Source organism: Arvicanthis niloticus, chromosome 1, assembly GCF_011762505.2.
Source record: "Arvicanthis niloticus isolate mArvNil1 chromosome 1, mArvNil1.pat.X, whole genome shotgun sequence".
Classification (NCBI taxonomy): domain Eukaryota; kingdom Metazoa; phylum Chordata; class Mammalia; order Rodentia; family Muridae; genus Arvicanthis; species Arvicanthis niloticus.
In genome coordinates this window covers 97,994,914-98,019,037 of record NC_047658.1, presented here as the reverse complement: position 1 = coordinate 98,019,037, position 24,124 = coordinate 97,994,914, and the positions used below count along the sequence as shown (strand labels likewise).

General features: G+C 45.8%; 1 protein-coding gene across 4 annotated transcripts in view; it reads right to left on the bottom strand.

Annotated features, from left to right (window-relative positions):
* Window positions 1-22,257, bottom strand: part of Dmbt1 (deleted in malignant brain tumors 1) — a 51,001-nt gene extending 28,744 nt beyond the window's left edge. For 2 of the 4 annotated variants that reach the window (XM_076911869.1, XM_076911890.1), the window contains exons 1-11: window positions 22,127-22,257; window positions 19,420-19,446; window positions 18,489-18,518; window positions 16,531-16,563; window positions 13,366-13,689; window positions 11,231-11,257; window positions 10,392-10,421; window positions 7,998-8,030; window positions 4,627-4,950; window positions 2,491-2,517; window positions 1,652-1,681 (exon numbers count right to left, since the gene is read on the bottom strand). In XM_076911869.1, the coding sequence (XP_076767984.1) occupies window positions 1,652-1,681; window positions 2,491-2,517; window positions 4,627-4,950; window positions 7,998-8,030; window positions 10,392-10,421; window positions 11,231-11,257; window positions 13,366-13,689; window positions 16,531-16,563; window positions 18,489-18,518; window positions 19,420-19,446; window positions 22,127-22,187 (946 nt within the window). In that variant the 5' untranslated portion in view covers window positions 22,188-22,257. Of the gene's footprint in view, window positions 1-1,651; window positions 1,682-2,490; window positions 2,518-4,626; window positions 4,951-6,204; window positions 6,241-7,997; window positions 8,031-10,391; window positions 10,422-11,230; window positions 11,258-13,365; window positions 13,690-16,530; window positions 16,564-18,488; window positions 18,519-19,419; window positions 19,447-22,126 lie in introns of all 4 variants that reach the window. The other 2 variants (XM_076911880.1, XM_076911867.1) reach the window with 2 other exon arrangements.
* Window positions 22,258-24,124: the final 1,867 nt, after the last annotated feature.

Genomic DNA, 24,124 nt, shown 5'->3' with positions numbered 1-24,124 from the left:
CTCTCCCAATGGAAGGATGAACATGACTGTGCAGTCTACAGGCAGCATGCTTCTGCATGGAGAGCTGCCCCTAAGTCTCTCACACTGACATCTGTGCTGTTGTGAGAGGAAACAGACAGCAGCTGGGTGGTACAGAAAGAAACAGGTTGAGTGTCCGGACAGCAGGAGCTGGCCTGGCTGTGCCCTTCAGTGGCTCCTTTGTGGTTCTTTGATCTCTGTGCTCTGAAAGTGGGAGGTTGGAGTGGATGCAAGGGGAGAGGCTCAGACAGTTGCTGTTGGAGATCTTCAGAGGGTGCTATGGGGGTTGACAAAGGCCACCTGAGCCTTCCAAGGTGCCCCGAAAGACTCTGTGTCTGAAGGACACAATCTAGCTGCCCTCTATTGGTCACACTCTGAATGTTCCCCCTAGAGAACTGCCAGCCTTGGTGTGGCCCATTCTGGAAGTTGGTCAAAAATCTTCCACTGGATTCCCTGCCAGGGAGCATATCCTGATGATAGCACACACTACCTGTAATAGCTGAGCATGGATTTTGTGCACTATTGTTAATTGTGGAAGGAGGAAACTGTGACTGTTTTCCACTAGCCCTTCTGACACAAGGCTAAAGGTAAGTTCATCCATCACATGACTGAAGGGCAGAGAGAAGAAGAAAGAGGACAGGTGGAGATTGGTAGGGTCTGCCCAGCAGTTTGACACCCATGTCTCTCATCTCTTCTCCATCCCTGATTTTGGTACCCAACGGCTACTTTGGATTCTACCACACTGAGGCAGCAGCCATGCTGGCCATCTGTCCTAGTTACCTCCACTGTCAACATGGCTCCAGCTGAGTCATGTAAAGGACTCTCAATCTGGGAGTGGCCCAGATCAGACTGGCCTGTGGCCCTGTCTGTGTGGACTGCTGTGAGGGATAATTGTCAGGGCAAGGCCAGCTCACTGTCCTTGGGCAGCTGGGCCTGTGTTCTATAGGAACACTGGCTAAGCATGAGTCAGAAAGCAGGGCTGCTCCGCGGCCTCTGCTTTAGTTCCTGCCTCCACGTGCCTGCCTCCAGCTCCTGCCCTGGCTTCACTCAGTGATGGATGGTGACTGTAAGCCAAAGAGACCTTTCCTCTTCCAAGGTTGCTTAGGGCCAGTGTGTGATCACAGCAACTGGAAGCAGATTCAACCCTAATTTCATCAGTAGCTGTTGGGGATAGCCCCTGCCTCCTGTTTTGATGGGAGTTCCACTTTCCTGGGTGGGGCTGCAGAGGAGAAGTGAATCAGTACTCTTGTGAACCTTCAGTCAAATTGAATTTGTAAAATAAAGGCTGGAGCCAGTGATTGGGCAGTAGAAGGGGAGGTGGAGAAAAAGGCTTAGGGGAGGAGTCAGAAGGGGAGGAGTTAGAAGAGGATGTAGACAGGACAGAGAGGCAACAGAGGAGCTGGAGCTGGAAGGACAAGAAAGGAGAAGACTGTGGCCTGGAAAAATCTCAAGTTGTAAGGGATCTCATGGCTGGGGAATACAGTAGTGCAGTGGTAAATGTGCCCAATCTAGGCCTCCAGTTTATATCAATAAATATTGAGTTGTGTTTTTCTTGACCAGATATGCTTTGGTGGGAGATTTACCACAACAAGTTGTCAAAGCCAGGAGACAAGAGCAAAGGAAATGACCTTACCGTTAATTGTTCCCCCCGGGTTCCACCAACCTTAATAAAGAAAAAGCTCAGTTTAGAATTGAATCCACTGTGTAGGAACGCTCTCATACAGGGTACAAAGTTAACCTCAACTGTACTGTAAAGCCACTCCTTCTGGGAAATTGGGGGTGAGATCAGTGTTTCAGTTTTGGCTATGTGCACTATCCAAGGTCTTGATAAAAAATAATTTTCTTAGTAAGGAGGGATAAAAACATCTGGGATGAAGGTAAAGTACACTTCATGTCAGGTGAGATTTAAATAAATAAATAAATAAAAGCTTCACATGGTATCAAATCTTGGAATTCTAAAACCTGGAAACTACAGGCAAGAAGATCAGAGATTCAAAGGTATCATTGCCAAAAACAGCAAGAGGTTAGCCTGCAGTAGGTGGGTCTCAAACAGTAAATATACAAACCAATAGCAAACAAACGGTCCTATAACCTTGCTAACATCAACTTCTGGTTAGTCTTGGCACAAGCAGGAGTTGGCCAAGTGTGAAGAGGGCATGTTAGCCTTACATATCATCTGCCAACCACAGATCCCTGAGCCCACTTCATGTCTCCTAGTCAGAACTTCTTGCAGTAGGACTGAATCCAAGCCCTGCATTCAGATATTCTATTTGATTGTGCCATGTACTGAAACTTGAGGCTGAGGTAACACAAAATTGAAGACTGTAATTGTCTTATGACAGGACACTTTTTGCTATAGCTGACACTGTATTTCAGCCTAGTGTCACTCGTTAACATGTAGTGTGTCAGCATCTATCACAACATAGGGGGAAATTATACCCTGATCCAGGTCCATATTTTCAAAGTACTTACCAGGTGTGGGACTGCTTGTCTGAGCCTCTGTGAAAGGAATAAAAGCAAATTCAGACTGTGTGTCTCACCCACAGGAATCCTGGCAAAACTACTTTCTGGAGCGACAGCTTTTACAATAGTGCTATGTGGGCCACACTGCAATGACAAAACTCAAATACCTAGGTCCCTTTTCAATTGATCAAAAGAGCAAGATAGTCTTAGTAATATTCCAGTCGGCCATCTGTACCTATGGGCTCCTTCACAGATTACATGGGTGGTGAGTCAAAAATGTGAAGAAAAAAAAAGCCTGCCTCTGTATTACTAAGCATGAAAAGGTTTGCCTCTTGCTGTCCTCACATGAGCAATGTGGTAATAGCTGAGTCACACAATGCTGATATTCTATGAGAGACTACATCCGGGATGACTGCAAGGACACAGGAGGGTGTCTGCAGGTCATACACCAGTTGATAAAAGACTTGAGTGTCAGAGGCTTTGGGTAGAAGAGGGGAGGTTCTTGGAATCCATGTCTTTCAGAAACTGGGAGATAATTGTTCAGGAACGGTGAGGATGTGGTTAGTGTTGTTGTTGGTTTAGCATGTGTATGTGTGTTTATGTATATGCATAAATTATGAAATCAGCAGGGATGCTCAGGTATCTCAGGAGCCATTAGGGTGGACTGCTCACAGTTCCATCCTGCATTCTGCAACACATTCTTGTGAGTCAGGCACTCTGTTAGGCCCTCCATGCATGTACCAACTTGGGAATAAATGAGCAATCTGTCTTCCATATCCTGCAGAAAATTCAGGACATCCTGGGCCCTGAAGACATCAACAGACAATTATGTACAAGGAACGAGTGTTAATAGAGATGGTATGGGAGATTAGGAACGGACACCCAGTGACATAGACTACATGTGAGTTCAGCAGTGGGATCTATACTGCCCAGTGGTATGTTCTTACAATGACTGGACAAGTCCTGTCAGACTTGAATGTGCAAGGAGGAAAGCCAAAGACACAGGTAACGTGTTTGGGGGAAACTCAGAGACGTTGCATTCTATGTGTCTTCTCAATAGTACCCTAGTGCCAAAAGAAAAACCAGACCCTAAAAGGAACAGGAGACCAGGGAGATTCCAATCTGTTGATAGTGACCAGAGCTAGGTGTGCCATAGAAATCTTTGAGAAATAGAATGACGGTTAGATAGAAAGTTCCAGAAGTTCACCTGAACTGCAGGGAAGACAGACTAAGTGTTTGTACAGATGTAGCAGAGGCTGATGATATTCCAGGGTGGGTGCTGCCAGAGCAGACCATGAATAATACAGCTATTCCTGACCTTCTGCAATGGACTCCATGGCCCAGGTGAGACCTGGTTATCTGCACCTTACTAATAGCAAGTAAGAAAGTCATGACCACCTGGAGACATGACAGGAAACCCAGGTTCTTCCCTACCGTGTGGGTAATCAGCCTGGAGGTGTTGAAGATTCAAAGATTCGCCCTCATGGTTAAACAATTCTGCAGGACTCTAGCAATCCTTCCTGCTGTATCCATGCCCAAGGATTTCTTCTGCAAGCTATCTCATGAACACACTACATATGACCTCGCTGCCATGTTTGCACCCCCAACATTCATGAATAACATTGCCAGTGTGATATCATGATTGGGATATTGAAAGCGAATCTGTGAGGACCCAGAAATCTGTAAAGCCTGTGAGAGGGAAGCAGTTACTGAAGCTTCCTTCTGCAGTACGGTCTGAGAAGGATTCTGGGGAACACTGGGGGGCAAGAAAAGGGAATTTGCTTTGGTCTCTATGCCATTTAGCTTTGCACTCCAGATACTTGAAATTCAACACAGAAACAGAATTCCAGTACTCCAAACCAAGGCTGGGGTGCTCCTTGCAAGGTCACGTGTATGCTGACCCTGGTACTTTCTGAAGCCTGGGACTTGTCCTTGCATTTCCATGGCTTACCTGCCTCACATAAACTCTAGAGACCCTAGATAACTGACAGCATTCTGCAGGACCCTGACTGAGAAGGGCATTCTCCTGGATATTCACCTACACTTCCAAGGACCAGATGAATAGGGCCAGAACAAAGTTCTGTAGCATTCATAGTGACCTGACTACTTTACTGTCAGGCAGATTTAATGACCACTGGGTCTTACCTGAACAGATGACTCCAGCATCCTCTTGGTGTCCACATTTATGAGAGAGCCAGCCTCGGTGGGAGCACCTCCACAGATAGTCCTCATATCCTCTACATGCCACGTCATCCAGGACAATGGGCCCTGAGCCCTGTCCAAAGCGGGCACTTCCTGGAGCAGCCAAGGCCGAGCCACAGCCCAGCTGCCTGCACACCACAGTGGCATCATTGATGTCCCAGCTGTCGTCACACACGGTGCCCCAGGTACCCTGGTAAAGGATCTCCACTCGACCCTGACACCTGTCTCCTCCATTCACCAGCCTCACAGCCAAACCAGACTCTGTTCCTGGAAAGACAGGGTAGTTTCTCCATTGTTGATTCGGAGTGGATGATGGCACTTGTACATTTTGTGGGCAGTTCACTCATGAACTTTAAAGCAATATGGGATGTGAGCTCCTCCTGAAGCTGCATCTTAGCCACCCTGTCCTGTAAAGACCTTTATCCTGTCACTCTGCCTGTGAACCCTCACTGCAGTGCCCTCGACTTTTGTTCTAGACATGACAGTCCTGTTGGTCACCAGAATGCCTAGGTTTCTGCAAACTGTGTTTCCCTGGATGGTGACAAGATACCTACTCCACTTTGTACCTAAGGCCTTGAATGCCATGTTCTGAAGAGTCAAGTGTGCTTGAAGGAGAGAGAGGATGCAGACCCCTCCCAATTCCTCACACTCACACTGCACGTGTGAACATTCATCTCCACCCTGACCCACACCTGCCAGCAGTAAAGGTGAAGGCACAGCAGGTCAGTCTACAACAGACCAAAAGGGCAGAAAGATGAGCTTCCTGCCACAACAGAAGTTCATGGGTTCCTCGAAAAGTTCTCAACACCTGCTTACACACACAAGGTTGAGAGTTTACACTAGAACTGCTTTCAGGCCCAATATAAAATTATAAACCTGAAGAAGCTGCTGGTCCCCTACTGAGCTGGGTCAGGTGACAGTTTCCATGGACTCACACTCTCTGACTGCAATGACACCACACTAGAGGTTCCCAAGCTTTGTCACTGCTGGTCACCAAGGCTACTGATGTGAACTTTTTATTGAAGTCCAGGCTCAAGTACCCAACATGTTTAAACACAACAAATGTCTGCATGGGGTTTGCACTAACACTAAGCTTTCTCGACCAGTTACCCATTTAAAGTGAATCAGAATGGCTTCTCATAAGAGATCATCAGACTCATTTTGTCACCCAACCTCTCTGGAAGGCTGTCTTATCTTGATCTTTCTAACCCAGAGTCTCTTCTGACATAACAACAAATTTAGAAACCATGGATTTTGGAACCCACTCCCATGCTGACTGACACACAGGGAGAGAAAAATGGCCAGCAACAGCATGCTGACTGACCCCTCCACACACAGAAATGTCCAGTGTCAGGGTTCCCAGTGGAGGAAAGTTCTCAGCATCAGGAGGCATCCGCAACTTCTCTATGTCTTCACAACACACCCCGCCACCCTATCCCCTTCAGTACCCCAGGGAAGTCAATGCTGGGAATAAAACTGGTGTCATGACCTACAGAGAGAGATTTTTAGAATTTTTGTTACCTATTGGTATGTAACCAGGAACCGAAGTAGTTGGCTCTGCGCGTCCATATACAGATGAGGGAGAAATATGAGAAATATAAAGTTAAGTCTCCATTGAGAAAAACTAAGACATGCACGAACAGTGAACCCGTTGATGGGATATGACTCAAGTTTGTGCTGGGTAATGGTATGTGAATAGACACAGTAAGAAATCTATGTAGTCTTGAGTTCTCCAAATATAAAAGGCGATTTTTATAGAGAATGTGCTGAGCTCTTGGGGACTAATACACTAATGAGGTTTCTCATGCTTAAATATGTCATTAATTGTTCTTATCTAATTCCACTGTCTGACAAGCCCAATATAATATTCAGTAGCAGAGGTCTGGAATACTATTTACCTTGGTTTTCTATGTAGACATTTTTAATTCAATATCTCTCTATATGTACACTAGGCTAAACTGAAACTCAAAATCCTCCTACCTCAGGCTCCTGAGTACTAGAATATAGTGTGTGTGTGTGTGTGTGTGTGTGTGTGTGTGTGTGTGTGTGTGTGTGTGTGTAAAAGAGAGAAAGACAGAGATACAGAGAGAGACAAAGAGATACAGAGACACACAGAGAATGCCTAGCTCATCTTTTTTACTATATTAGAAATGGTTATAATCTCTTGCCTTTAGAAAAGAAGCAAATTTCAACATATATATTAATATTACTTAAAAGACCCTGGATCTTGGACAAGAGATGACATGGTGTTGAGGCCTGGAGTAGAGATATCTAGGGATCATCCCACTGCTACCAAGTGACCAGCTTCTATCTGAGAAACTGTCACAAGGACTCTGGATGTGGAAGAAGTTGACTTCTCCCCACACACTAGGTCTTGATACAAACAGCTTTACAAAAGTCCTCTCACACAGGTCTGTGTCAAAGGCTTGTCCAGTCCTCTCTCCCCTTAAATCTGATTCGCACAGTTACATGATAGTGCCTACAACCCTCACAAGAGTGTCTACCTCCAAAGAGTGTCCTGGTAGGTAATTAATAAAGAGGAGAAAGTGGATTTTCCTTGTGATACAATCCTAGGAAGGAATATGGCTAAGTTACAAAAAAGCCAACTTTATCTTTGAGATGCCCCACATGCCTGAGGAAGAGTAATGCCTAACATATGGGCCCATTGTCTTCTCAACAAACTCTGGGCTGACCAAAGGCAATAATATGGAGATTGTTTTGACTGGTGTACTAGAAAAAAAAATATCCCAATCCCATGGAGAAAAGTAGGAAGAGATTTTTCTCAAAGCCCAGGGTGCCACAGTCTAAACTATACTGATATGCCACCAGTACCTCTCACTGGAGGAAGTCAGACAGATGGAACCGGATCTGAGATGTCCCAGGATGGGAGTTGAGCCATCTATGATAGCACTATGAGGCCTCAGACAAAAATAAGTGACAAGGGCATTGGCTAAGCAGAGTTTTGATTTCCTCTACAGGCACTGCAGCCAGATATTTTGCTCCCTGGAATAGCCAACGGGTGGGTGAAACATGGAAACCTTGTGACACTAGGAATGGTCAATAGAAACCCTAGAAACAAGACCTCCTTGGAGGCCCGTGAAGATGCCCCCTCTGGCTGATTCTTCCCAACCTCTGCAATTCAGGGACATAATCCATGGCATCTATGTACATAGAGGCTTAAAAGTCTTATTGAGAAATTTCCTTGGGAGCTTCAGAATCCTCATGCTCTGCCTTCTGCCCATCTTCTGGATCAGAGGTGAGCCTGGGGTTCTGGGGACAATAAGGCCACAGGGACACAACATAGCACAACTTACCTTCTGTGGTTTGTTCAGTTGGATAGAACACATCTGCAGAATGAGAAAGGAAGAATTCATTGGGTGTTGGTCCTCACTTGAGGAACCCAGAGGCAGGAGCTGCAATCTCCCCAGCTAAAGGCCTTTCATTACTAGAAATTTGTAATTCACTGAGGAACCTGACACTGGTCCTTCTTTAACTTCCACTGAGATGTCACCATGAGCATCTTTTGTCCTCATTCTCCTTCATCTCTGCTTCTATTTCATCAAAAAAAAAAAAAACAAAAAAAAAACAAAAACAAAAAAAACATGCAGTTCACTGACAACCCCAATGCAGAAACATGAAGGGAAATACCCAGATATTTGAATCCAAAAGGCATTTGGACATCTCTATAGATCAAACAAAATGTCTCATCATAAATGTTTGCCATCGCTGAAACAGTCCTGAGAAATGGCTCCAAGGAGCAAAAGAGGTGACATCCAGAGACTATTCCGTAAGGGCAGACAAAGCTGTTCACAGTGTGATTGCTTGCAGGGCCATGGTCTGTCTACTGCTATTGTCAGATAGGGAGTGATCAACACAGTCACACTAGGGTTCCTGTGACATGTGCACAGTACATACTACCTATCAGTGGTTAAACCAGCAATTCTGGTGGGAACACGTGTACACACACACAAAGAGAGCTTCTGTATCCACTCTTTCTGCATCAGGGTCAAGGGTGCAATGGAGTCCATCTAATAGAAACCTTTTCTACCCCTCCAGCCTGCTCTCCCAATGGAAGGATGAACATGACTGTGCAGTCTACAGGCAGCATGCTTCTGCATGGAGAGCTGCCCCTAAGTCTCTCACACTGACATCTGTGCTGTTGTGAGAGGAAACAGACAGCAGCTGGGTGGTACATGAAGGAACAGGTTGACTGTCCGGACAGCAGAAGCTGGAATGGCTGTGCCTTTCAGTGGCTCCTTTGTGGTTCTTTGATCTCTGTGCTCTGAAAGTGGGAGGTTGGAGTGGATGCAAGGGGAGAGGCTCAGACAGTTGCTGTTGGAGATCTTCAGAGGGTGCTATGGGGGTTGACAAAGGCCACCTGAGCCTTCCAAGGTGCCCCGAAAGACTCTGTGTCTGAAGGACACAATCTAGCTGCCCTCTATTGGTCACACTCTGAATGTTCCCCCTAGAGAACTGCCAGCCTTGGTGTGGCCCATTCTGGAAGTTGGTCAAAAATCTTCCACTGGATTCCCTGCCAGGGAGCATATCCTGATGATAGCACACACTACCTGTAATAGCTGAGCATGGATTTTGTGCACTATTGTTAATTGTGGAAGGAGGAAACTGACTGTTTTCCACTAGCCCTTCTGACACAAGGCTAAAGGTAAGTTCATCCATCACATGACTGAAGGGCAGAGAGAAGAAGAAAGAGGACAGGTGGAGATTGGTAGGGTCTGCCCAGCAGTTTGACACCCATGTCTCTCATCTCTTCTCCATCCCTGATTTTGGTACCCAACGGCTACTTTGGATTCTACCACACTGCGGCAGCAACCATGCTGGCCATCTGTCCTAGTTACCTCCACTGTCAACATGGCTCCAGCTGAGTCATGTAAAGGACTCTCAATCTGGGAGTGGCCCAGATCAGACTGGCCTGTGGCCCTGTCTGTGTGGACTGCTGTGAGGGATAATTGTCAGGGCAAGGCCAGCTCACTGTCCTTGGGCAGCTGGGCCTGTGTTCTATAGGAACACTGGCTAAGCATGAGTCAGAAAGCAGGGCTGCTCCATGGCCTCTGCTTCAGTTCCTGCCTCCACGTGCCTGCCTCCAGCTCCTGCCCTGGCTTCACTCAGTGATGGATGGTGACTGTAAGCCAAAGAGACCTTTCCTCTTCCAGGTTGCTTAGGACCAGTGTGTGATCACAGCAACTGGAAGCAGATTCAACCCTAATTTCATCAGTAGCTGTTGGGGATAGCCCCTGCCTCCTGTTTTGATGGGAGTTCCACTTTCCTGGGAGGTGCTGCAGAGGAGAAGTGAATCAGTACTCTTGTGAACCTTCAGTCAAATTGAATTTGTAAAATAAAGGCTGGAGCCAGTGATTGGGCAGTAGAAGGGGAGGTGGAGAAAAATGCTTAGGGGAGGAGTCAGAAGGGGAGGAGTTAGAAGAGGATGTAGACAGGACAGAGAGACAACAGAGGAGCTGGAGCTGGAAGGACAAGAAAGGAGAAGACTGTGGCCTGGAAAAATCTCAAGTTGTAAGGGATCTCATGGCTGGGGAATACAGTAGTGCAGTGGTAAATGTGCCCAATCTAGGCCTCCAGTTTATATCAATAAATATTGAGTTGTGTTTTTCTTGACCAGATATGCTTTGGTGGGAGATTTACCACAACAAGTTGTCAAAGCCAGGAGACAAGAGCAAAGGAAATGACCTTACCGTTAATTGTTCCCCCCGGGTTCCACCAACCTTAATAAAGACAAAGCTTAGTTTAGAATTGGATCCACTGTGTAGGAACGCTCTCATACAGGGTACAAAGTTAACCTCAACTGTACTGTAAAGCCACTCCTTCTGGGAAATTGAGGGTGAGATTAGTGTTTCAGTTTTGGCTATGTGCACTATCCAAGATCATGATAAAAAATAATTTTCTTTGTAAGGAGGGATAAAAACATCTGGGATGAAGGTAAAGTACACTTCATGTCAGGTGAGATTTAAATAAATAAATAAATAAAAGCTTCACATGGTATCAAATCTTGGAATTCTAAAACCTGGAAACTACAGGCAAGAAGATCAGAGATTCAAAGGTATCATTGCCAAAAACAGCAAGAGGTTAGCCTGCAGTAGGTGGGTCTCAAACAGTAAATATACAAACCAATAGCAAACAAACGGTCCTATAACCTTGCTAACATCAACTTCTGGTTAGTCTTGGCACAAGCAGGAGTTGGCCAAGTGTGAAGAGGGCATGTTAGCCTTACATATCATCTGCCAACCACAGATCCCTGAGCCCACTTCATGTCTCCTAGTCAGAACTTCTTGCAGTAGGACTGAATCCAAGCCCTGCATTCAGATATTCTATTTGATTGTGCCATGTACTGAAACTTGAGGCTGAGGTAACACAAAATTGAAGACTGTAATTGTCTTATGACAGGACACTTTTTGCTATAGCTGACACTGTATTTCAGCCTAGTGTCACTCGTTAACATGTAGTGTGTCAGCATCTATCACAACATAGGGGGAAATTATACCCTGATCCAGGTCCATATTTTCAAAGTACTTACCAGGTGTGGGACTGCTTGTCTGAGCCTCTGTGAAAGGAATAAAAGCAAATTCAGACTGTGTGTCTCACCCACAGGAATCCTGGCAAAACTACTTTCTGGAGCGACAGCTTTTACAATAGTGCTATGTGGGCCACACTGCAATGACAAAACTCAAATACCTAGGTCCCTTTTCAATTGATCAAAAGAGCAAGATAGTCTTAGTAATATTCCAGTCGGCCATCTGTACCTATGGGCTCCTTCACAGATTACATGGGTCGTGAGTCAAAAATATGAAGAAAAAAAAGCCTGCCTCTGTATTACTAAGCATGAAAAGGTTTGCCTCTTGCTGTCCTCACATGAGCAATGTGGTAATAGCTGAGTCACACAATGCTGATATTCTATGAGAGACTACATCCGGGATGACTGCAAGGACACAGGAGGGTGTCTGCAGGTCATACACCAGTTGATAAAAGACTTGAGTGTCAGAGGCTTTGGGTAGAAGAGGGGAGGTTCTTGGAATCCATGTCTTTCAGAAACTGGGAGATAATTGTTCAGGAACGGTGAGGATGTGGTTAGTGTTGTTGTTGGTTTAGCATGTGTATGTGTGTTTATGTATATGCATAAATTATGAAATCAGCAGGGATGCTCAGGTATCTCAGGAGCCATTAGGGTGGACTGCTCACAGTTCCATCCTGCATTCTGCAACACATTCTTGTGAGTCAGGCACTCTGTTAGGCCCTCCATGCATGTACCAACTTGGGAATAAATGAGCAATCTGTCTTCCATATCCTGCAGAAAATTCAGGACATCCTGGGCCCTAAAGACATCAACAGACAATTATGTACAAGGAATGAGTGTTAATGGAGATGGTATGGGAGATTAGGAACGGACACCCAGTGACATAGACTACATGTGAGTTCAGCAGTGGGATCTATACTGCCCAGTGGTATGTTCTTACAATGACTGGACAAGTCCTGTCAGACTTGAATGTGCAAGGAGGAAAGCCAAAGACACAGGTAACGTGTTTGGGGGAAACTCAGAGACGTTGCATTCTATGTGTCTTCTCAATAGTACCCTAGTGCCAAAAGAAAAACCAGACCCTAAAAGGAACAGGAGACCAGGGAGATTCCAATCTGTTGATAGTGACCAGAGCTAGGTGTGCCATAGAAATCTTTGAGAAATAGAATGACGGTTAGATAGAAAGTTCCAGAAGTTCACCTGAACTGCAGGGAAGACAGGCTAAGTGTTTGTACAGATGTAGCAGAGGCTGATGATATTCCAGGGTGGGTGCTGCCAGAGCAGACCATGAATAATACAGCTATTCCTGACCTTCTGCAATGGACTCCATGGCCCAGGTGAGACCTGGTTATCTGCACCTTACTAATAGCAAGTAAGAAAGTCATGACCACCTGGAGACATGACAGGAAACCCAGGTTCTTCCCTACCGTGTGGGTAATCAGCCTGGAGGTGTTGAAGATTCAAAGATTCGCCCTCATGGTTAAACAATTCTGCAGGACTCTAGCAATCCTTCCTGCTGTATCCATGCCCAAGGATTTCTTCTGCAAGCTATCTCATGAACACACTACATATGACCTCGCTGCCATGTTTGCACCCCCAACATTCATGAATAACATTGCCAGTGTGATATCATGATTGGGATATTGAAAGCGAATCTGTGAGGACCCAGAAATCTGTAAAGCCTGTGAGAGGGAAGCAGTTACTGAAGCTTCCTTCTGCAGTACGGTCTGAGAAGGATTCTGGGGAACACTGGGGGGCAAGAAAAGGGAATTTGCTTTGGTCTCTATGCCATTTAGCTTTGCACTCCAGATACTTGAAATTCAACACAGAAACAGAATTCCAGTACTCCAAACCAAGGCTGGGGTGCTCCTTGCAAGGTCACGTGTATGCTGACCCTGGTACTTTCTGAAGCCTGGGACTTGTCCTTGCATTTCCATGGCTTGCCTGCCTCACATAAACTCTAGAGACCCTAGATAACTGACAGCATTCTGCAGGACCCTGACTGAGAAGGGCATTCTCCTGGATATTCACCTACACTTCCAAGGACCAGATGAATAGGGCCAGAACAAAGTTCTGTAGCATTCATAGTGACCTGACTACTTTACTGTCAGGCAGACTTAACGACCACTGGGTCTTACCTGAACAGATGACTCCAGCATCCTCTTGGTGTCCACAGTTATGAGAGAGCCAGCCTCGGTGGGAGCACCTCCACAGATAGTCCTCATATCCTCTACATGCCACGTCATCCAGGACAATGGGCCCTGAGCCCTGTCCAAAGTAGGCACTGTCTAAAGCATCCAAGGCCGAGCCACAGCCCAGCTGCCTGCACACCACAGTGGCATCATTGATGTCCCAGCTGTCGTCACACACGGTGCCCCAGGTACCCTGGTAAAGGATCTCCACTCGACCCTGACACCTGTCTCCTCCATTCACCAGCCTCACAGCCAAACCAGACTCTGTTCCTGGAAAGACAAGGTAGTTTCTCCATTGTTGGTTTGGAGTGGATGATGGTGCTTGTACATTTTGTAGGCAGCTCACTCATGAACTTTAAAGCAATATGGGATGTGAGCTCCTCCTGAAGCTGCATCTTAGCCACCCTGTCCTGTAAAGACCTTTACCCTGTCACTCTGCCTGTGAACCCTCACTGCAATGCCCTCTATTTCTGTTCTAGACACAACAGTCCTGTTGGTCACCAGGATGCGTGAGTTTCTGCAAATTGTGTTGGCATAGACTACATCTGTCCGGGATGGTGACAAGATACCTACTCCACTTTGTACCTAAAGCCTTGAGTGCCATGCACTGTAGAGTCAACTGTGTTTCAAGGAGAGAGAGGATGCAGACCCTTCCCAATTCCTTACACTCACACTGCATGTGTGAACATTCATCTCCACCCCGACCCACACTTGCCAGCAGTAAGGAGACGGCACAGGAGGTCAGTCTACAACAGACCAAAGGGGCAGAAAGATGAGCTTCCTGCCACAACAGAAGTTCATGGGTCCCTTGCAAAGGTTCTTAACACCTGCTTACACACACAAGGTTGAGAGTTTACACTAGAATTGCTTTCAGGCCCAATATACAATTATACACCTAAAGAAGCTGATGGTCCCCCAATGAGCAAGGTCACATGACTGCGTCCATGACCTCACGCTCTGTCTGCAAGGATACCACACTAGGGTCACCAAGCTTTGTCACTACTGGTCACCAAGGCTATTGATGTGAACATTTCATTCAAATCAAGGTTCAACACAACAAGAATAAACAATAAAAATGTCTGCACACGATTTGTACTTAAACTAAGCTTTCTCAACTGCACACCCATTTAAAGTGAATCAGAATGGCTTCCCATAAGAGGTCATCAGTCTCATTTTGTCACCCAACCTCTCTGGAAGGTTGTCTTATCTTGATCCTTCTAACCCAGAGTCACTTCTGACATAACACTAAATTTAGAGATCATGGATTCTTGGAATTTACTCCAATAATGACTTCTTCTACACATAGGGAGAAGGAAATGGCCAGCAACAGCATGCTGACTGACCCTCCATACACAGAGAGAAATGTCCAGTAGCAGGGTTCCCAGTGGAGGAAAGTCCTCAGGATCAGGAGGCATCCCCAGCTTCTCTATGTCATCACAACACACACTGCTACCCTATCCTCTTACGTGTCCCAGGGAAGTCAATGCTGAGAATAAAATCAGCATTATGACCTACAGAGAGAGATTTAGACAATCTTTTCTTGCCTATTGGGATGTGGTCAGGAAATATAGTAGTGGGCTCTGTGAGTCCATATACACATGAGGGAGAAAAATGAGAAACATGATGTTAAGTGTCCACTGAGAAACTCCAAGACATGCAGTGCAGTCAACCTGCTGATGGGATGTGATTCAGGGTCTGTACAGGGTAAGGCTACGTGACTTGACACTACTGAGTGATCATGAGTTCTTGAGTTCTCCAAGTCTTAAAGGCTATTTTTATACAGAATGCTATTAACCTACAGACCCAAGTTCTAACTTGCCTACATACGACTTGCACTGGGCTCTAGGGAACCAGTACAAAGAAATTTCTTATGCATATACATGCAATCAACTGTTCTTATCTAATTACACTAGCAGATGTAAGGAATGTCTGTTTTCCTCAATTTTGGATATGAATGCTTTTTTAGCTCAGTGTCTCTAGATGTGCCCTAGGCTAGACTGAAACTCAAGATCCTACTAACTCAGCATCCTGAACGGTAGAATACTTGGTGTGTGTGTGTGTGTGTGTGTGTGTCTGTGTGTTTGGTCATTGGTATGTTTGGTTTTTTTTATTGTTTTGGAAATGATTCTAATATGTCCCCTTTAAATGAGACACAAAGTTCAAACATGTTTAAATAACTTTGAAAGAGCCCTGGCTCTTTGACAGAGTGCCTTCAAGAGTAGACTTGGTGCTGGGGATTGGAGTGAAGATATCCAGGTATTAGCTCACTAATATCAACCAGCTTCTGGGTAACCTTCATAAGGCTCTGGATATGGAAAAAGGTTGACCTCGCCCTACAAAGCATGTTCTAACAGAAACATGGTGGAACCCAGGAAGGAATGTGACTTAACTGAGAGTAAAGCCAGTCTCATGCTTGGGACATGTCACATGCCTAAGGAAAACGTAATGCCTGATATGGGGCCAATTAGATTTCCAACAAATTCTGGGCTGGCCAGAGACATTGGTATGGAAACAGTTCTTGCTGGTATCCAAGGATCAAAAATGCAAAGGAAAAAAGAAAGGGATTTTTTTTCTCAAAAGCCCAGGCGGTCAAAGTCTAAACTATATTGGTGTGCCACCAACACCTTTCACTGAAGGAACTCAAAGAGATGGACCAGGATCTGTGATGTCCCAGGATAGGGGTCGTGGCATCCACGGTAGCTTTATAAGGTCTTAGACAATCAGAAATGAAAAGGCAATTGGCTAAGCAGAGTTTTTAATTTCCTTTCCAGGCACTGAAGTCAGAGACTCTGCTCCCTACCAGAGACTCGGCTCCCTGAAGTGGCCAAGGTGTAGGTGACACATGAGGACCTCAGGGCACTAGAAATTATCAATAAAATCACTACAAACAAGACCTTGAAGAGACCTCTTCTGGCTGATCCTGCCCATCCTCCACAACTCAAGAACATAATCCATGGCATATATACCCATATATGCCTGATCTTACTGAGAAATTTCCCTGGGAGCTTAGGACCCTATGTGCTCTGCCTTCTGCCCATTTTCTGGATCAGAGGTGAGCCTGTCGGTTCTGAGGACAATAAGGCCACAGGGACACAACATAGCACAACTTACCTTCTGTGGTTTGTTCAGTTGGATAAAACACATCTGCAGAATGAGAAAGGAAGAATTCATTGGGTATTGGTCCTCACTTGAGGAACCCAGAGGCAAGAGCTGCAATCTCCCCAGGTAAAGGCCTTTCATCACTAGAAATGCTGTAATTCACTGAGGGACCTGACACTGGTCCTTCTTTAACTTCCACTGAGATGTCACCATGAGCATCTTTTGTCCTCATTCTCCCTCATATTTGCTTCTATTCCATGCATAAAACTCTTCAGTTCACCAACAGCCCCAGTGTAGGCACAAAGTGTCCAAAGGTCATTTGGATATTTCTGTAGTTCAAACAGAACCTCTCATTATAAATATTTGCCATCGCTTAAACTGCTCTGAGAAAATGGCTCTGCAAAAGTAGCAAAGGAGGAGACTTCCAGAGGTTTATTCCAGAAGCACAGAATAAACGCAGTCACAGTGTGGCTACTAACAGGATCTCGGTCCTTCGACTATTGTCATGTGGGGTGTGATCACCACATTAACTCTTTCCTGTAACATGTGCATAATACATGCTACGTATCAATGGTTAAATGGGAATCAACATGGGAATACATATGCAAAAACACACACACACACATATACAGGCACACACACACACACACACTCGGGCACACAAAGGGAGCTTCTGTCCAATCCATCCGCATCAGAGTTAAGGTTGCAATGGAGTCCATCTAACAGAAATCTTTCTCTACCCCTCCAGCCTGCTCTCCCACTGCAAGGATGCACATGACTGTGCAGTCAGCAGGCAGCATGCTTCTGCATGGAGTGCTGCCCCTAAGTCTCTCACACTGAGATCTGTGCTGTTGTGAGGGGAAACAGACAGCAGCTGTGTGGTACAAGAAAGAGCAGGTTGAGTGTCCTGACAGCAGGAGCTGGCCTGGCTGTGCCCTTCAGTGGCTCCTTTGTGGTTCTTTGAGCTCTGTGGTCTAAGAGTGGGAGGTTGGAGTGGATGCAAGGGGAGGGGCTAAGACAGATGCTGTTGGAGATCTTCAGAGGGTGCTATGGGGGTTGACAAAGGCCACCTGAGCCTTCCAAAGTGTTCCCAAAAAATATTCTGAGTCTGAAGGACACAGTCCAGCTGCCCTCTGCTGGTCACTCTCTGAATGTTCCCCCTAGAGAACTGCCAGCCTTGGTGTGGCCCATTCTGGAAGTTGGTCAAAAATCTTCCACTGGATTCCCTGCCAGGGAGCATATCCTGATGATAGCACACACTACCTGTAATAGCTGAGCATGGATTTTGTGCACTATTGTTAATTGTGGAAGGAGGAAACTGTGACTGTTTTCCTCTAGCCCCCTAACAGAAAGCTAAAGCTAACTTCATCCACCACATGACTGAAGAACAGAGACAAGAAGAAAGAGGACAGGTGAAGATTGGTAGGGTCTGCCCAGCAGTTTGACACCCATGTCTCTCATCTCTTCTCCATCCCTGATTTTGGTACCCAACAGCTACTTTGGATTGTACCGCACTGCGGCAGCAGCCATGCTGGCCATATGTCCTAGTTACCTCCACTGTCAACATAGCTCCAGCTGAGTCATGTAAAGGACTCTCAATCTGGGAGTGGCCCAGATCAGACTGGCCTGTGGCCCTGTCTGTGTGGACTGCTGTGAGGAATAATTGTCAGGGCAAGGCCAGCCCACTGTCCTTGGGCAGCTGGGCCTGTGTTCTATAGGAACACTGGCTAAGCATGAGTCAGAAAGCAGGGCTGCTCCATGGCCTCTGCTTCAGTTCCTGCCTCCACGTGCCTGCCTCCAGCTCCTACCCTGGCTTCACTCAGTGATGGATGGTGACTGTAAGCCAAAGAGACCTTTCCTCCTCCAAGTGTCTTAGGGCCAGTGTGTGATCACAGCAACTGGAAGCAGATTCAACCCTAATTTCATCAGTAGCCAAAGCCAGAAGACAAGAGAAAAGGAGAAGGTCTTACCATTAATTGTTCCCCCTGGGTTCCACCAACCTTAATAAAGACAAAGCTCAGTTTAGAATTGGATCCACTGTGTAGAAACACTCTCATACAGGGTACAAAGTTAACCTTAACTGCACTGTAAAGCCACTCCTCCTGGGAAATTGGGGGTGGGATTGGGATTTCACTTTTAGCTATGTGCACTATCCAAGGTCTTGATGAAAATGATTTTTTCTTTTTCTTTTTCTTTTTTTTTTTTTTTTTTTTTTTTTTTTTTTTTTTTTTTTTTTTTGGTAAGGAGGGATAAAAACATATGGGCTGGAGGAGAAGTGCACTTCATGTCCAATGTGGTTTTAAAAAACAGCTGGAAATGTTGGCAAAATCTTGGAATCCTAGAACCTGAAAACTACAGGCTTGAAGATCAGGAGGTCAAGGGTACCCTTGCCAAAAACAGCAAGTCTGAGGTTAGCCTGTGCTAGCTGGGTCTCAAATAAATAGTAAATAAACAAACCAATAGCAAACAAATGGTCCTATAACCTTGCTAACATCAACTTCTGGTTAGTCTTGGCACAAGCAGGAGTTGGCCAAGTGTGAAGAGGGCATGTTAGCCTTACATATCATCTGCCAACCACAGATCCCTGAGCCCACTTCATGTCTCCTAGTCAGAACTTCTTGCAGTAGGACTGAATCCAAGCCCTGCATTCAGATATTCTATTTGATTGTGCCATGTACTGTAATCTGAGGCCAGGGCAACATAAAATTGAAGACTATAATTGTCTTACCACAGGACACTTTATCCTATAGATGACAGGAGTTTCTATTTTCATTACCTGTCTAGATGGGACACTATATATTTCAGCCTAGTGGCATTTATTAACATATATTGAGTCAGTGGCTATCATGACATAGGGGGAAATTATACACTGATACAGGCCCATCTTTTCAATGTACTTACCAGTTGTGGGAACAGTTGTTTGAGATGCTGTGAAAGAAATAAAAGCAAATTCAGATTCTGTGCTTCATTTAGAGAATCCTGGCAAAAAACCTTCTAGGAAGTGACAGCACTTACTCTTATGCAAGGACTGACCAGGAATACCTGAAGTCACCTCCACCAACCCTTGAAGCTATAGCTTTTCCACCTTTGCTGTGTGGGCTCCCTCAAAACCCAAAATCAAACACTGAGGTTTCATTTTTATTGAAACCTCAATGTAAATACCTCAGTAAAATAGTCTTAGTAATATTCCACTTGGTCCTCTGTACCCATGGGCTCCTTCACAAATTACACAGGTGGTGAATCAAAAATATGAAAAAAAAAAAGCCTGCCTCTGTATTATTTAACATGAAAAATCTTTCTTCCCTCTTGCCATCCTCACCTGAGTGATATGGTATAGCACTGAGTCACACAACACTGATAATCTATGAGAGACTAGATCCAGGATGACCGGAAGGATACAGGAGTGCATCTGTTGGTCATATATCAGTTAACAATGACTTGATTATTAGATGCTTTGGGTAGAAGCAAGGAAATTTCTAGAACCCATTTCATTTGGAAACAGAGATAATTGCTCAGGAATGGTGGGAATGTGGTTAATGTTTCATTTGCTCCCAAGTCTTCTCTTCTGGGAGATATTCTGAGACCCATACTACTCTAAGAAAGTCACATTTGGATAAAACACTAGAAAAGATACCCCAAATGGGGCATGACCATCTTAAGACTTATTCTACCTGCTAGTTCTATGGGATGGCAGGTGGGAGGTGTCTCATTCCTTCACTCTGTAGAACAGAGCATTTTACCCCATTTGCAGAAGAGTAAACTGGGTTTTACTGCAGGAGAGGGGCTGTCCCAACAGTGTTCTTGGCTCTGCCAACCACCAGCAGCAATGCCTCAGCCTCTCTCCTGCCCAGAATGACCTGTGCACCTGACTCTGTACAAAGATGGCACTGAGGTCACACATGCAGCATATGCATCTCCTTCTGCTCCCTGCATGGAGAGGCCATGGCTTAATCTGACCTAGCTGTTACTTCAGTGCCAGAAGGCCTTACTCCAGGTTCAAGTTCTGGCCCAGCTCCCATATAGCTCATCTCCTGAGCCTTGGTGTCTCTCGTCTGAACTATGGAGGTGATGGTGCCTAACTTTGGGGTGTTACCTGGCTTGAATTAAAGAAGCTCAAATGGAAGAGGGTCAGCTTCCCCTCTGTGTGCTGAAGCCACAACATGCATACCTATATGCTAGAACACATGTAGGGCAAGCATGCATACCTGTATGTAAGCACACATGTAACATCATGTTAAAAGGACAAACTCCCTCAGCCCCATTGCACTACTGCCTTTGTTTCTTTGTGGATAAGGGCAAGGCTGTCTGTCCTCCAGGACTATGATGATTCCAAGTCACTGAGCAGGGACAGAGCAAGTCTGTCACCCTGAAATCTGGCCTTGTCTTCCATTTCACACTCTCCAAGAAGACAGACAGCCTGACTAGTTCTAGGCTGCCTCAGTCTAGGACCCCATGGTCAGCAGTGCAAGCCTGAGGATTTGTTCTTGGGGTGATGTTATCATGAAAGCCATTCCCCAAATGAGTCTTTGTCTTCAGCAGACCCTTACGCAGCCTGGGGAGAGTGACCATTCTGGAATTCATCTGTATATCTTGCAAAAATATGAAACCTAGCCATAGAGATTCTGAAGGAAGAAAGAAAAGAGCAGGGTGTGTGAAGAAGAAATGAAGAGAGGAAGGAGGGAATGAAGGAAGAAGGGAGGTAGGAAGGGAAGGAGGGAGGGAGGGAGGGAGGGAGGGAGGGAGGGAGGGAGGGAGGGAGGGAGGGAGGGAGGAAAGGAAGGAGGGAGGGAGGGAGAAAGAACTGTGAGAGAAAGATGAAGAGAGGTTATCCAGGAAAGGGAAAGGTGGAGAGAAGAAAGCCAGAGAGACAGAGACAGACAGACAGACAGAGAAAGAGACAAAGACAGACAGTGAGGCAGAGAAAATAGGACAGACAGAGACAGAAAGAGACAGACCAAGGGAGAGCAGACAGATAGAGAGAAAGAAGATGGGACAGACAGGGTGTCCTCTGTGAGTTGACACATTTAGCCATGTGGAGGACTGGCCAGGTTAACTCTTCCTTGCCCATCACTTGACACTCTGAGAATATGAAACAGTGTTGGAATGACTGCGCTGCAAGTAAGTGACTGGCACACTGACACCATCCATTCAGTCACTTGACCTGGCTTTACTCAGCAAATATTGGTCACAGAAGCAGACATACAGAAGAGAAGGCATGCGCAGAACATCAGCACAGGCTAGTCTCCATCCAGTTTCACAGCATCCAGCCTGTATAGTTAGCAAGGTTGAAGGCCTCTTCTTAATGCCCACAAGCCTTTCCTGAGCCTGGGGACTTCTGAGCAGTCAATTATTCCCTTCACTGAACAACTCCCTGAGAACATCAACAGAAAACTGGCTTCTTCCCTTCCACCACCGCTTCTATCTCTCAGGCAGACACAGGGCAAAAAGAGAAGCACACGCCTCCACACACTTGCAAATATTTACAATTATTAGCAAAGAGCCTCCTTGAAACAGACAGTCACACAACCATGAACAAATTCATCCAGCCCACCAGGACCAAGGTTTGCAGGAGCACAATTCATGACCATAAATAAATGAGACCAAATACCTGCAGAAAGGGTTTGACCCAACAAAAGACATATTTCAAAGATAATGATGGAGATCCCCATTGTGCCGGTTCTTCTCGATTTGGGTAGAAATTCCTTGGCATTTATAAGTTCCTGGGTAGAAGGAGGTGTGCCCTCTTGGGTGGTATGCTTCTATTGCTGCTATAAATCAATATGACGGAAGTGAAGAACTTTGTTAACAGTTTGACTAATCTGTGGGAACAAGGTTAAGTGTGTTTGATTGATTGTAGTAGGAACCACCTGGCTGCTGTCCAACGTAGAGGACCTGACTTCGGTGATAAAACTTCCTTCTAGGTGAGCATCAAAGACTCCCAGTGGCTCCCTGAACATGGCCTTGATTTTTATCTTGGAGAGGCCAAGCAACTTATGGGAAGCAGGATGTGGGCTGCTGGGCAAAGAGACATGGTGCCAAGGGGAAGGCATGTGTTCAGGATGGTTTATACTGGCATGCTGTCCTCCTGGTTAGCTCTTCTGGGAATCACCAAGGCTCAGAGGACTGAGAATGCCCTTGCACACTGACTAAAAGTAGAAGACATGAAGAACTGCTCCATGCAGACCATGCACCTGTACCAGCTTCTACCAGATGATCCCCCAACATCTTTATCTCAGCTGAGAAATCCATGACCTCAAACTGAACCATTCCAGACCATCTTACCCTGCTTTGATTTCTTGACCTCGGCAATTACACAGTATGATGCTCAGACTTTTGGGAAAGCCATGGAACTTGCCCCTTGTTTCTGTCTGCCTTACATTCTAATCTTCCTTCTTGGGTTTATGATGTAAATGTTCCCAAACTCTTTGGGACACCCCAGTTTGCATTCCAGGATTCTGGTAGACTCGATGAAGACTCCGAGAAGGTTGCTTGACATTTGTAAGATCGTCTCTGTGGTGGAATGTGCTGGTAAGAAGCAGTTGGCTCAGCAGAATTGACTGTTTCTGGCCTGGTGAGTAGGGTCTTGCCACATAAGACCCAGGGATACCTTGCTTCCTTTACCTTGCCCTGTTAACCCACAGTCTCTGTCACTTGATTCTAGTGGGATGCTGTGACATTAAGGACTGAGCGTCTGCCTTTAATTTCATCCAAAGGCTAGCTACACTCCAGGTTTAGCTTCTGTGCTGACCAGGGTCCTCAGACAGTGGGGAAAGCTCTTTCTGAGAGGTCCTCCCTCACAAGGATTGCACCATCACCCATGGCAGACTTTGAAGTAAAACTTGGTCTTCAGACGTCCAACTGCGCTAATTACACAGCTCAGATACTGTTGGCACACCAGGAAACCAAATCAGTCATTGACAATGGAAGTGTATTTTGGCTTTAGAATGAGTCTGTGTGAGAGACTAAAATATATCCCAATAGTTTGTTTCAGAGCAAAGAATAAGAACAAGGAAACTGAATGGCATCCAAGGGCAACTCTTATCCAGATAAAGGGCAACTGCCATGGACCTCCTCGGGCAGTTTCTGCACAAAGAACTGTTCTAGGCACCTCTAAGGGCTTGGCATCACAACTGACCTTCCAACTTATAGACATATGGTCCCAGGTATGTTGGAGTCATGGGAGAATTGACTAGGCCACCTCCAAGCCAGAGCATGAGATGAGCCTGTTCAGGTCGTCTAAGGATTCCTGTTAGGTTCCAGTTGGGTTAGACAATGGCATCCATCAGCCTGTAGACAGAAATAAGAGGTGGGCTCCTTTCTTCCATCAGAAAACTTATGGCCCAGAGGGACTAATGTTGCAGTCCAGTAAAGATGCCCAGCTAGAGGGTCCCCTTTTCCCTTCAGTCTCTACCTGGATCTGTGGACTCAAAGGAAAGATGAACAGGAAACAAAGATGCCACAAGTGCCCACCACAGTCTAAAAAGATAGAAGCCACTGATAGGGCAGAATGAGATCAAGTGTATTCCAAGGCAGATCTACCCTAGAGTCTAAAACTTAGCTGCACAATTCTTGGAGGGTGGAATGGTATGGTGTGCATCAGGAAGCA